The 12440-nt window shown below is 46.8% G+C and overlaps 1 protein-coding gene and 1 pseudogene across 4 annotated transcripts in view; one reads left to right on the top strand and one right to left on the bottom strand.

Annotated features, from left to right (window-relative positions):
- The window catches only part of NPAS2 (neuronal PAS domain protein 2), a 202083-nt gene that overhangs the window by 154808 nt on the left and 34835 nt on the right, over positions 1-12440 (top strand). Inside the window, exons 8-14 of one of the 4 annotated variants that reach the window (XM_069583821.1) lie at positions 1295-1333; positions 2678-2796; positions 3671-3753; positions 4497-4603; positions 8707-8854; positions 10085-10213; positions 11472-11556. In XM_069583821.1, coding sequence (XP_069439922.1) covers positions 1295-1333; positions 2678-2796; positions 3671-3753; positions 4497-4603; positions 8707-8854; positions 10085-10213; positions 11472-11556 — 710 coding nt within the window. The remainder of the gene's footprint in view (positions 1-1294; positions 1334-2677; positions 2797-3670; positions 3754-4496; positions 4604-8706; positions 8855-10084; positions 10214-11471; positions 11557-12440) is intronic. The other 3 variants (XM_069583822.1, XM_069583823.1, XM_069583825.1) reach the window with 3 other exon arrangements.
- On the bottom strand, positions 5852-6182 carry LOC138438152 (dynein light chain 1, cytoplasmic-like; annotated as a pseudogene).

Here is a 12440-nt window from a genome sequence, read left to right as displayed (position 1 = left end):
CCAGGCAGGCAGATTCCTTACCACTGCGCCACTGGGAAGACCAGGTCATGGTATAAAGATTTTCTCTTAAATTCTTGGGATGTCCTCAGATGTTCGTTTGGAAGGTCTTGCTATTCTGAAAGAGAAGAGAGGATTTTATTAGGTTTTTATCTGGCAGGCAGTGTCTCTAGATTCAGGCAGAGAGGATCTTCCACATCTGGGAAATTTTTAAACGTCTTTTTTTTAATGACGCAGATGTTCACATCTGCAGACCCTTCCCTTGTGTGGACTTGTTTTCCTTTCCCTTGGTGACTTCTTTGGCCCACCCGAGAAATTAATCTGCAGTGATCTAAGCCAGAGACCGACAGATGTAAATTCTCTCGGGCCCACTCTGTTTTGTTTTCCTCACTTTATATGCATGTTTGGAAACATTTATTAGTATTTATGCGGAGGCATTCAGAGACTATGTTTGGTAAAATGAGTGTGTTCCTGTTGGTGGGTAGCCGACCACTATAGATAGAAGACCCAGTATAGATGGATTCACTTAGAAACCTGTAAACATAGGAAACAAAACATTACTGGAAAGCCAGAGAGTCTTACCGATTTCATTTCAGAAAACAGTTTTCTGATGGTTTTTATGGTCTCAAATTGGAAAACATAACTATGTCTTAATCTACAAGCTCAGAAATATGCATGATATAATCAACTACATTTTAAAAAGAAAGAAGTAATGTAGGTTACCTAGAATAATAATCCTCAACCCTGGCTGCATGTTAGTAAATTGGGGGAGGTTTTATTGTTTTTTTAAAGATACATTTTAGGGACTTTCCCTGTCCATGGTTAAGATTTGACCTTTCAGTACAGGGGTGCAGGTTTGATCCCTGGTTGGGGAACTAATATCCCACATGCCTCTTGACCAAAAAAAAAAAAATCTAAACATAAAACAGAAGCAATATTGTAACAAATTCGATAAAGACTTTAAGAAAACAAAGAAAAAATTTTATTTTTTTACTGACTTTTTAAGACCCAATTTTATTTTATTTAAAAAAATTTTTGGCCACATGGTATGCAGGATCTTAGTTCCTCATCAGACCCATGACCCCTGCATTGAAAGTGTGGGATCCTAACCACTGGGCCACCAGGGTGGTCTCTGGGGAGACTTTGTAAAGCGTCGCTGCCCAGGCTTCACCCTGAGTTTCCAAAGTAGCTGATCTGGGCTGGGGGCAATCATGTATCTAGTTCTGGGGAATCTGCAGAGAATTTCATGTACCTGATAGGTTGACATTTCTCCTATTGAATTCTTTTTTCCACCCAGCAAACTCCACTGAAAATAACGAGAAGTTTTCTCTGGAAGGTAAAGCCATTTTTCACAGTCACCCTGAAGACAGGTGTTCTGCTCCTAGGGAAACGGCTACTGATGCCAAGTGGTACCACCCCTGGGCCTCTTGGGGGCCTGGCCTCAGCATCATGGTGGGCGGGAGCCCAGAACAGCCCCCTCTCGGCCCTGTTAGAACCAGGACTTGAAGTCCCAGGACCTGGGTGGAGGCCCTGCTGCACCATTTCAACTCTGAGTGAGCTCAGTTAATATACACAAGCCTCCTAGACCTTGGGTTCCTCATTTATAGGATAAGGAAAGCCAGCCTTCCCAGCCTGTGAGAACACATAAGACACAATGAATGGGTTTTGTCACCTGGGCAGTGAGTTCTGTTGTGGACACTGTGTAACTAGGGGATGGGGGGTGGTCACTGTGAATCCTGAGCTATCTCCTCAGTCAAGTCCTGCAGCATCCTGGGCTCTGTGATGGTTCAGGGCACAAGCTCTTGAATCCCAGGTAGACCAACCCAGGGTCAAGACCCACTGGCTCCCCTGTAGTAGTAGTAGTACTGGTTACTTAGTCATGTCCAGCTCTTTGTGACTCAGCAGACTATAGCTCATGCTCAACCAGGCTCCTCTGTCCATGGGATTCTCCAGGCAAGAATCCTGGAGTGGGGAGCCATGCCCTTCTCCAGGGGATCCTCTCAACCCAGGGATCGAACCTGGGTGTCCTGCACTGCAGGCAGATTCTTCACCATCTGAGCCACCATACTTCCCCTGAGCCTGTCAGTATCAGAACACTGTCCAACGATGCAGCTCACCCTTAGGACACGAGCTGACGTGCACGTCCAGACCCTCCTGGGGCCGTCTGCTGGTCTGGCAGAGCACTTTTTCCCAGCACAGTAACCTCCGTGGCTGCAGGACTAGTGGCAGTGGGAGGCAGAGTTGTGTGGTGTTGTTTAGTCACTACGTCATGTCCGACTCTCTGCGACCCCATGCACGGTAGCCCGCCACGCTCCTCTGTCCATGGGATTCTCCAAGCAAGAATACTGGAGTGGGTTGCCATTTCCTCCTCCAGAGGGTCTTCCTGACCCAGGGATTGAACCCACATCTCCTGCAGTGGCAGGTGGATTCTTTACCACTGAACCACCGGGGAAGCCCTAGTTGTGCGGTGCCGACTCAAATTCCATCTCTGTCTGGCCTTGTGCCCGTTGCTTCCCAGTCTGAGCCTCAGGTTCCCATACAGTGGGGGTAAGAATAGCACTTGACATCCCCAAGTTGCTGTGAGAATGAAACGGCTGATGGACCTGAGGCCGCTCGGTGGTGCCCGGGGGGCTGGCCCCACACCAGCTAGGGCTGACCTGTGTCTCCTCCCCTCCACCAGTGCCCAGCCCCTCTTGTAATGGCTTTGATGGCGCCCTTTCAAGGCCCTGCCGAGTGCCCTTGGGGAAGGATGTCTGCTTCATCGCCACTGTTCGCCTGGCCACACCACAGTTCTTAAAGGCAAGTACCCAGAGAGAATTTATCTTGCGGAACAAGTACTCCCAAGTCACCTGTGTGGCAGGTAATTCCTTGTCTTTCTGGGAAAGAAGATTTCAATGAGCTCATCACCGACTCTGAGAATGTTCAGTATCTGATTTCTGTACAGCAACAGCCCCACAAACTCTTTCCCCAAGCCTCAGTTTCCTAAAAATACCAGAGCAGGTAGCCATTCCCTTCTCCAGGGGATCTTCCTGACCCAGAGATCAAATCCGGGTCTCCTAGACTGCAGGCACAGTCTTTACCTGGAAAGTCCCTCTTTTGGACTTCATGGACTGTAGCCCGCCAGCATCCTCTGTCCATGGGATTCTCCAGGCAAGAATACTAGAGTGGGTAGCCATGCCCTCCTCGAGGGGATTTTGTTTGAAGGCAGTCAATCACTGGGGCAGAAAAGGGTCTTCCAAAACTCTGTAAACCTTCCTACTCTTCACATGTACGTTGACACCAATCAGCACACACAGAGGGAAAACCTGCCAGACAGATCTCCGGACTCTCATCTGTAATTTCTTTCCCGTGGATGGGGTGAATGTTGAGTTAAGTTACTCATTCAAATTCAGATGAAAAGCCGTTTTCCATGTGTTTACCACATGTCTAGATGATAGGAAGGGAGGGGTATGACATTTTGGCTCTCAGAACTTTTTCCCCAGCTCGTGAAATAAATTTAGCAGCCGCTAATACCGAAATTAGCTGCTGATGAGGAGTTTTGGTCCAATACAACTTGGAAACTTGCTCTAAGTGCTTTTGACTTCTGTTGCCGACCGTGCATTCTTGACACAACTTGGGGTGGGGGGTGAGAATCTGGTACCCCAAGTCATATTTTTCCTCCCTTTCAATACAGGAAATGTGCATCGTTGACGAACCTTTAGAGGAATTCACTTCAAGGCATAGCTTGGAATGGAAATTTTTATTTCTGGATCACAGGTTTGTGAAAAGAAAAACACATTTGGGTTGGGTGCTTTTTCAAGCACTTATTTCCAGGAGCCAGGCTCTCCCTGGGGGACAGAAATCAAACCTGGTCCTCTCTTGCGGTGGGGAAAATGCTTGTGGCCAAAGGGCTGGGCTCTCCCTCCACTGCATTCGTTCCATCTGTGGATATGTCCTGGGTGTGGGTCAGAGCATCTCAGGAGAGCCACACAGCCCCACTGGAGACATCTCTGGGACATCCCTGCCTGCCCCATCCCCACCCTACTTGGGACCCTCGCTAGCTCCCATTAAGCAAGGCAATATGTGAAGGAAGCTCTCGTTTTATTTCCTTCAACACCCTTTCATCCCTTTAGACTAATCTTTTTTCTTTCTTGTGTTACATTTTTTCACAGTTGAAGAACTAACAATCTCCCCTTCCTGCCCTTTGATTTTTTTTATGACACTTTAGAATTGGGCTGACTCCATGCATAGCTGTTTTTAATTATTCAGCAATAATAACATTTATGATCACTGGGGCCAGTTTAGGTCAAGGGAACCAAGTGTCTAATGCCAAAAAATGTGAGCACTTTGGAAAACACCGCCTCTCTGGTTTTGACCATTGCCAAATGGTTTTTTATGCGCTTATTATTGAGAAATGAGGCCCCTGGGTTGATCAAGAAGCATGCAAACTGCCCCTGCCCATTGGCCACTAGGGAAGCCCGCAAGGCTGATGAAGACCCCCCTACCAATTGTCCTTGCAGAGCCCCTCCTATCATAGGGTACCTGCCTTTTGAAGTCCTGGGAACCTCGGGCTACGACTACTACCATGTGGATGACCTGGAGCTCCTAGCTAGGTGCCACCAGCACCGTGAGTACCCCTGCCAACCCCCCAGCTCCCCTCCTGAGGACCTCCTTTCTCTCCCTGCAGCCCTGACAGTGGGATCGTAGGCTCTGCAAGTCGATGTATTACTTGGTTTCTTCTGAGGCCAAGAATTTTAACTTCTCTGAGATGATCAAGTTGCGGTCCTTGTTGGAGGTCCTTGTCTAGATTCCCCTGTGTTTTCTTTGCACCTGGAATTGACTTTGATCTGTGTGCTTCCTCCCCCAGCCCCTTCCCAGCTCCCCTCAGCTATGCAAACTATTTGATCTTTTTTTGCTTTTTAAGTAGTCTGATAACTATTAGTTATTTATTTGGGGGCTTTCTCTAGTTACGGCAAGCAGGGGCTACTCTCTAGCAGTACTCGGACTTCTCATTTCGGTGGCTTCTCTGGTTGCAGAGCACGGGCTTCAGTAGTTGTGGCTCATGGAGCTTAATTGCCCCATGGCATGTGGAATCTTCCCAGACCAGGGATCAAACCTGTGTCCCCTGCATTGGCAGGTAGATTCTTAACCACTGGACCACCAGGGAAGTCCTACAAATATTATTTTATTGGCAGATTCAGTGCCTCCTTTTGTCGCTTTGGTCTCCTGGTTAGGCTTTCTCTTGACCACTAGCGTGTAAAGAGGACCTAAAGTACAGGCACTGAGACAGTGCACCCAGCTGCTCATCTTTTCTGGACCTGTGGTCCAGCTTTCTGCCCTGCCCAGGCCTAACCCAGCAGCATCTGTGTGTACCGGGTACCCCCAAGGAAGCCGCAACTTAACCATAGGAGGCCTGCGTCATGGTCTGCAGTGGAAGCCCCTGTGGCTGATCCTCTGTATAGAGCCATGTAGACCAAGGATGCTCAGCTGGCTAACAGCCAGAGCATCCATCCAGAGGCTTCTGGCTGTCAGGTCTGTTTGTGGTCCAGTTCTCCCAGCGTCTGGATGGTCTCTCACACAACTCCAAAGACAGCTCCAGCTGCAGCAGGATGGTGAGCCCCAGGAAAACCAGGGTTTGTTTTTTTTTTAATGCACACTTCTTCAACAGATTTATTTCTTTAAAGGAATGGATTTTGAAGAGAAAAAACATGGGGCAGAGAGGTATGGAATAGAAAATAAATACAAATGTTAAGATGTTTTGCTAATTGGTTAATAACCACAAACTAGTATAGGGAATGCCCTGCACAAAACAACGATAAAGGTTCAAAGATGAAGGTGTTCCCTGAGGCAAGGCTGAAGGCCACAGTCTCTGGTGTTTGGAATTTAGGCTGCAGTCCTTGTTTTCGGATGGATCACTGGCTGTGTGGCACAGTCCATGCTTTTAACCAGATTTGAACAGGAGAACGGCCACTTGGCCCAGGTAGGAGTACATGAAGTGTTTGGTTTCGTGTGTCACGTGACTACCGAAGTTCCTCCCCACGATGCCAGGTGGGGTTGTGCTTCTTGTCTAACTCCTTCTTGATATGGGTCGCAATGTCCTTCTCTATATTATATTTCTCCAATGCCTGAGTAGCACACTCCACCAAGTCCTGTTGCATCTCCTCCAACACATCAGCATTCTTGATCGTGGCCTTTTGGTCACACATGGTTACCAAGGAGCAGGAGCTGGCCGACTGCAACGGTCTCCTAGGGGAGGGGCTCGTGACATTCACGCCCACATAGAGAGGTAGTCGCTACCAAAGCTGTGGCGCATCTCAAAAACCAGGGCTGCTTCTCTTTTTTTTTTTTACTTTACAATATTGTATTGGTTTTGCCATGCACTGACATGAATCCACCACGGGTGTACATGTGTTCCCCATCCAGAACCCCCCACCCACCTCCCTCCCCATCCCATCCCTCTGGGTCAACCCAGTGTACCAGCCCCAAGCACTCTGTATCATGCATTGAACCTGGGCTGGCAATTCATTTCACATGTGATAATGTACATGTTTCAGTGCCATTCTCCCAAATCATCCCGCCCTCGCCCTCTCCCACAGAGTCCAAAAGTCCATTCTATACATCTGTGTCTCTTTTGCTGTCTCACATACAGGGTTATCATTACCATCTTTCTAAATTCCATATATATGCGTTAGTATACTGTATTGGTGTTTTTCTTTCTGGCTTACGTCACTGTATAATAGGCTCCAGTTTCATCCACCTCATTAGAACTGATTCAAATGTATTCTTTTTAATGGCTGGGTAATACTCCATTGTGTATATGTACCACAGCTTTCTTATCCATTCATCTGCTGATGGACATCTAGGTTGCTCCCATGTCCTGGCTATTATAAACAGTGCTGTGATGAACATTGGGGTACACGTGTCTCTTTCAATTCTGGTTTCCTCGGTGTGTATGCCTAGCAGTGGGATTGCTGGGTCATATGGCAGTTCTATTTCCAGTTTTTTAAGGAATCTCCACACTGTTCTCCATGGTGGCTGTACTAGCTTGCATTCCCACCAACAGCTAAGAGGGTTCCCTTTTCTCCACACCCTCTCCAGCATTTATTGCTTGTAGACTTTTGGATCGCAGACATTCTGACTGGCGTGAAATGGTACCTCATTGTGGTTTTGATTTACATTTCTCTGATAATGAGTGATGTTGAGCATCTTTTCATGTGTTTGTTAGCCATCTGTATGTCTTCTTTGGAGAAATGTCTGTTTAGTTCTTTGGCCCACTTTTTGATTGGGTTGTTTATTTTTCTGGAATTGAGCTGGAGGAGTTGCTTGTATATCTTTGAGATTAATTCTTTGTCCGTTGCTTCATTTGCTATTATTTTCTCCCATTCAGAAGGCTGTCTTTTCACCTTGCTTATAGTTTCCTGTGTTGTGCAAAAGCTTTTAATTTTAATTAGGTCCCATTTGTTTATTTTTGCTTTTATTTCCAATATTCTGGGAGGTGGGTCATAGAGGATCCTGGTGTGATTTATGTGGGAGAGTGTTTTGCCTATGTTCTCCTCTAAGAGTTTTATAGTTTCTGGTCTTACATTTAGATCTTTAATCCATTTTGAGTTTATTTTTGTGAATGGTGTTCGAAAGTGATCTAGTTTCATTCTTTTACAAGTGGTTGACCAGTTTTCCCAGCACCACTTGTTAAAGAGATTGTCTTTTCTCCATTGTATATTCTTGCCTCCTTTGTCAAAGATAAGTTGTCCATAGGTGTGTGGATTTGTCTCTGGGCTTTCTGTTTTGTTCCACTGATCTATATTTCTGTCTTTGTGCCAGTACCATACTGTCTTGATGACTGTGGCTTTGTAGTAGAGCCTGAAGTCAGGCAGGTTGATTCCTCCAGTTCCATTCTTCTTTCTCAAGATTGCTTTGGCTGTTCAAGGTTTTTTGTATTTCCATACAAATTGTGAAATTACTTGTTCTAGTTCTCAGAAAAATACCATTGGTAGCTTGATAGGGATTGAATTGAATCTATAGATTGCTTTGGGTAGTATACTCATTTTCCATATATTGATTCTTCCAATCCATGAACACGGTATATTTCTCCATCTATTTGTGCCTTCTTTGATTTCTTTCACCAGTATTTTATAGTTTTCTATATATAGGTCTTTCGTTTCTTTAGGTAGATATATTCCTAAGTATTTTATTATTTTCATTGCAATCGTGAATGGAATTGTTTCCTTAATTAAACTCCCAGTTGAAGAATCTGCCCAGATTTAAGGCTCTCTTAAGCTTTTGAGCATTTGGGGAAGCAAGAGGATCATCCCTCCATTGTTTCAGAATTCATGACCATTTCCTGTGATCTTTTTTTTTTAAATTTGTTTCTCAATTGGAGGGAGATTGCTTTACAATGTTGTTGTGTTGATTTCTGCTGTACAGCAACTCAAATCAGCCATAGTTATCTACATGTCCCCTCCCTCTTGAGCCTCCCTCCCCGCCCCCATCCCACTCCTCTAGGTCATCACAGAGCACCGAGCTGGGCTCCCTGTGTTATGTAGCAACTTCCTACCAGCTCTCTACTTTACACATGGTGGTTGTGGTCACTTAAGAGCCATCACTACTAGGGAAATGACTGCTGTGTGGCACTGTCATTTTGAAAGCTGGTGTTGTTAAAAGTGACTGTGGGAGGAAAGGGTCCTTGTGTCCTAACACTGGTTATTCGCCGACTCTGTCTTCCACTCACAGTGATGCAGTTTGGCAAAGGGAAGTCGTGCTGCTACAGGTTTCTGACCAAAGGCCAGCAGTGGATTTGGCTCCAGACCCACTACTACATCACCTACCACCAGTGGAATTCCAAGCCCGAGTTCATCGTGTGCACACACTCGGTGGTCAGGTGCGGGCCAGGGGCTAGGAGGGTGGGCGGGCTGGGGGCTGGGAGGTGGGCAGATGGCTTAGGGGTCCCTAGCAGGTGGCTCAGAGCCCCAGTAGCCTCAGGGGTCCCCAGTTCTGAGGAGTGAGCCCGGGCCTGAGTTCTGCAGCAGGACTCTGCTCACAGTGAGCAGACTAATCCCCAGAAGCCAGCTCCTTCCTAGCCCACACGCAGCCCTGGCCTCCCAGGGCTGAGACTTCCTCCCAGGGCCTCACCAGGCCCCTCTGACAGCCTCACTGAGCTCTTCCAGGCAGCCAGGATGTTCCTCCGTAAATTACTGCTTCAGTGACCTACTTACATATTTTCCCTCATCTCCATCCGGCCCCCAGCCTTCCCTTGTCGCTGGTAGAAAAAGAAAATTAAAATTTTGCCTCTGAATAACTCAGAGACATAGTCCCTCCCCCTGCCCCCCCTTTTTTTTTGAATGCCTCAAAAACTACCGGTGGCCACCAAGGCAGGGTGGTACAAGAGCCAGAGGGTTCCTGGTAGCTCCCTGACCTCAAGGAGAGGTTATCTGCCCCAGCCCCATGTGGGTGGCAGGGCTTCCAAGGGAGGAAGCAGATGCAGTGTTTCCGAGACACTGCCTGTGTAGCGTCGCAGTTCCCAAAGGTAAAGGGGAAATGCCGTTTGGGTCTTTTTTCCCCAAGTACAAAAATTTTAAGAACATAAATTAGTTTTAAGCTGGTCTAGAGGAGAGCTTTTGAGGAGAGCAACGAAAGAAAGGTTAGAAGGATCACATTCTATATAGGTATCAATACAGAACAGATAGATGATAGATAACAGATATATGATAGATCAAGAGATACATATACATACCTGTTGTTATGTACATGGACATAAGCAATGGATGATTGCCAGCAGATAATGGGTAGGGCGATAGATGATAGATAGGTGAATAGGTAGAGAGTTAATTGATAGACATTCGATGGTTGGTTGATTGATAGGTAGGTAATAGATGGATGGATAGATACTATCCATATGCATGCTTATCTATTGGATCGGGCACAACATCACTTTGTTTTTTTCCGTTAGAGCTCTAAAAACCTGAACGAACTTTTTGGCCAAGCCAATACACACACACGCTCACACACAAGTAAATTCCTCCTGTTTAGTAAGTGAGAAAAGAGGAAAGATAAGAAATGCAGGTGTTTCTTGGCCAGTGACCCTGATTATCACGTACATGCCCACCCCCAGGGACCTGACCCTGACTTTCCAGCCCACCCCTGGGCACGTCAGCAGCCAGTGTTTTCTGATTCCACGTCCAGCCTCCACACCCCACCCCCAACTGCCTGGACCTTTGCCAGGGGGTCCTTTTGTCCCCAGGTAAGACAACATCGTCAACACCTTGCTCCTCAGAGTCTGATTTCCGGTCCATCTTCTCAGATCCCAGAATGAGATTCTCAAAGAAAGTAGGGAGCAACCATGAGAGAAATGAGGCCACAGGTGTCCCCGAGGCCCAGGAGCCACCACCGCTCCCCCAGGCCCCATACCCAGCCCACAGCTCTATAATCGGTGCAAAAGCCACAGCTGGGCCACTCAGCCATCACCACTCTGAGCTGATTTCCCCATGCCATTCAAAAAGTGGGTCCATAGACTAATTGGCCATCTGAGTCTGGCTAGTTCTAGGTTTGGTCGAAAGAAAACTTCTGGAAGTTTCATAGTCTGTAATCGTAGTCTGTAATTACTAAAAAAAAAAGTTTATATATCACTTCCTCCTGTGCATAGTCCAAACTGAGTAGGTCTCCAGAAAGTCTTCTAATTATTTGAAGGCTGAGGCTCATCATATTAATGAAAATAGGTTTCTAAAGACAATTGTGTGTGGGGGTTTCTGGGTGGGATGGGTCAAGATCAGTCAAAAGAGAAAAGAACAACAATAACAAAAGAAAATGTAGGCAACAACATCCTGGAAAGGAAAATGTTCTTCTTTATGTGTTTTAAAAAAATTTTATGATTGTTTTTTTCTTTGGCCATGCCCCACAGCTTGTGGGGTCCATTCTCTTCTCCAGGGGATCTTCCCAACCCAAGGATCGAACTCATGTCTCCCACATTGCAGGCAGATTCTCTACCATCTGAGCCACCAGGGAAGCTCCTTAGTTCCCTGAAGTGAAGTCGCTTAGTCGTGTCTGACTCTTTGTGACCCCATGGACTGTAGCCTACCAGGCTTATCCATCCATGGAATTTTCCAGGCAATACTGGAGTAGGTTGCCATTGCCTTCTCCAGGAGATCCTCCCATCCCAGGGACTGAACCCATGGATCTCCCACATTGTAGGCAGATGCTTTACCATCTGAGCCACCAGGGAAGTTCCCTGACCAGGGATCAAACCCAGGCCCCCTGAAGTGGAAGCATGAAGTCCCAGCCCCTGGATCACAAGGCAAGTCCCAGAAAGGAAGTCACTCTGAATGTCATAGTAGAAGTGACTCCTGTGGAATGTAGGCCCAGAAAGAAACCCCATCCCCAAACAAGTAACTGGGCCAGGCTTGCTAGTGGCTGCCCTGGGAGAGGGTGTCACACAGCCCTCTTTGCTGGTGTCATCCCGGGACATACCCCTTCCAGCTGTGGTCTCTTGATTTCCTGAGCAGTTACGCCGAGGTCCGGGTGGAGAGGAGGCAGGAATTGGCGCTGGAGGACCCGCTGCTGGAGACCGTCCACCCTTCAGCACTGAAGGTAATCTGATCCCCAGCAGAGGAGGAAGGCAAAGTTTGGCTGAGTAGAATCTTTCATGAGTTGTGATCATAAAAATAGTAATACCTGAAGCAGCAGGTCATGTTTTTTGAGCTCTTGCTCTGTTCCCAGTACCGGTCAATGTAATTTGGGGGGTATTTGCTTACTTGCCCCTCATTGAGGTTCCTGCAAGGTGGGCACTGAGCATGGGTCCTTCAGGTGAGACTGAGCGTACTATGGATGCAGATAACGTATCTGAGGTCATGGAGACTGGGAACTCAGAGCTGTGCGGGAAAACAGCCTCTCAACTCAAAGCAGGGTTTGGTGACCTTCCAGCCTTAAAAGAATGACTGTGCAGGCAAACCTCAGAGATACTGCACGTTCCAGACCACCACAGTAAAGCGAATATCACCACAAAACAAATCACATCACTTTTTTTGGTTTCCTAGTGGATATGAAAGATATGTTGACCCTATTCTGTAGCCTGTTAAGTGTGCAAGTGAAAGTGTTAATTCCTCAGTCATGTCTGACTCTGTGAACCCATAGACTGTAGCTCACGAGGCTCCTCTGTCCATAGAATTCTCCAGGCAGGAACACTGGAGTGGGTTGCCATTCCCTCCTCCAGAGGATCATCCCAACCCAGAGATCGAACCCAGGTCTCCTGCATTGCAGGCAGATTCTCTGTTGTCTGAGCCAACAGGGAAGCCCAGTTGTTGTTTTTGTGTTTTTTTTTTTTTAACGGCATACCTTAATTTTAAAAATCTTTACTGCTTAAAAAAGCAGCATCTAACAAGACAGGAATGCCATGAACCTTCAATTTGTAAAAAATCACACTCTCCAAGAAGTGTGATAAAGGGAAACACAATAAAACAATGTCTGCCTGTAGG

The sequence above is a fragment of the Ovis canadensis genome, chromosome 3 (genome assembly GCF_042477335.2).
Source record: "Ovis canadensis isolate MfBH-ARS-UI-01 breed Bighorn chromosome 3, ARS-UI_OviCan_v2, whole genome shotgun sequence".
Lineage (NCBI taxonomy): Eukaryota > Metazoa > Chordata > Mammalia > Artiodactyla > Bovidae > Ovis > Ovis canadensis.
This window is presented reverse-complemented; position numbering and strand designations above follow the sequence as displayed.